This window comes from Emiliania huxleyi, assembly GCF_000372725.1.
Source record: "Emiliania huxleyi CCMP1516 unplaced genomic scaffold EMIHUscaffold_8595, whole genome shotgun sequence".
Taxonomy (NCBI): Eukaryota; Haptophyta; order Isochrysidales; family Noelaerhabdaceae; genus Emiliania; species Emiliania huxleyi.
In genome coordinates, this window is record NW_005195587.1 from 1 (window position 1) to 1,243 (window position 1,243).

Sequence of the window (1,243 nt, forward strand, 5' to 3'; positions counted from 1 at the left end):
AGGAAGCGGCCCCGTTCCCGATTGGAGAAAACCCCGCCCCATTCCAACTTCTGGGTACTGGGGGGGTGAGGGGGTTTTTCTACAAGCTCCACTCCGGGCTGCCCCAAGCCGGGAGCCGGCCACGGGCGGGGGGGGCATTTTCCTCCGGGCGGCGGGGGCCCGGTTCCGGAAGCATCCTTCCGAAAAACCGCCCTCCTCTTCCGACCGGGGGCGCGGGTGCCGGCGCCGGGCCCCGGGGCCGGCGCCCTCTTTCGGGCACACGAGAGGCGTCCTCCTCCTGCCCGGCCAGCTCGGAGGCGGGAGGCGGGAAGAAGACGCGGCCGATGCCTCCGGGCGCGGCAGAGAAGCCGCCTCCCTCTGGCGCGACGGGGAGCGCGCCGCGCACAGGGGCGGGAGGCGCAGAGGAGATGGGCAGGGAGGAGACGGGCAGCATGCCGGAGGAGACGGGCAGCATGCCGCCGCCGCTGGGCGGGTAGAAGACACGCCCGCCGCCGCCGGTGCTGACAAAGGACCCGCCCGGCTGGGCCGCATGCTGCGCGGCGGCCGCGGCGGCCGCGGCGGCCGCGGCGGCCGCGGCGGCGATAGCCGGCTTGGCCTGGAGCGACGCAACACGCTGCGCGACCGTCCGGTGCATTGCGACCCGCTCCCCGTACAGCGCATGCATCTTCGATCCCGGCTCAAAGATTGGCGCAAAAGTGGGGTTGACACGGAGGTTGGCCTCGGCAGCGGTGCCGCCTCGCGCGACGGCGGTTGCCGCCGCCTCCACGAGCTGAATCTCGACGGCGGTCAGAGGCCGGCCTTCCGATGGCGGCGCGTCGGCGGGCGCCCAGCGGCTGCGTGGGGCGGCCTCGGCATCCGGCGCGGCGGCATCGGCGGTGGTGCCGGCCTCTGTCGACACCGACTCGTCCCATTTTCGACGCTTGCGTGGCTTGTCGGCGGCCGACAGCTCGTCCGGGTCGCTCATTGCCGCGGCGGAGTCCCGTGCGAGCGGCAACAGCGGAGAGAGGAGCGCGACTCGAGGTGTTTCTTTCTTAGTTTTAGGTATGTTTTTCTTTCTCGTTGGACGACCTCCGGTGACGACCGCCTGGAAATCGATGGAAAAGAAATCGAGCAAACCTCTGTCATGCCGGCGCGCTTGCTTCAGACGCGTGGGTGTGCCGCCCTCCTCTTGGCGCTCATCGCCGCCGCGAGGGGCTTGCCAGTCGCGTCCGCCGCACTTCGCACGGGCAGCGCGGCGCAGCCG

General features: G+C 71.5%; 1 protein-coding gene across 1 annotated transcript; it reads right to left on the reverse strand.

Moving 5' to 3' along the window:
• Positions 1-199: 199 nt before the first annotated feature.
• Positions 200-991, reverse strand: EMIHUDRAFT_374518 (hypothetical protein; the record flags this gene model as incomplete). Its single annotated transcript, XM_005758572.1, has 2 exons — positions 255-991; positions 200-229 (listed from the first exon to the last, which is right to left on the reverse strand). Coding segments are annotated over exons 1-2 (740 nt in total), but the record flags the coding sequence as incomplete, so codon positions are not given.
• Between the last annotated feature and the right edge of the window lie 252 nt (positions 992-1,243).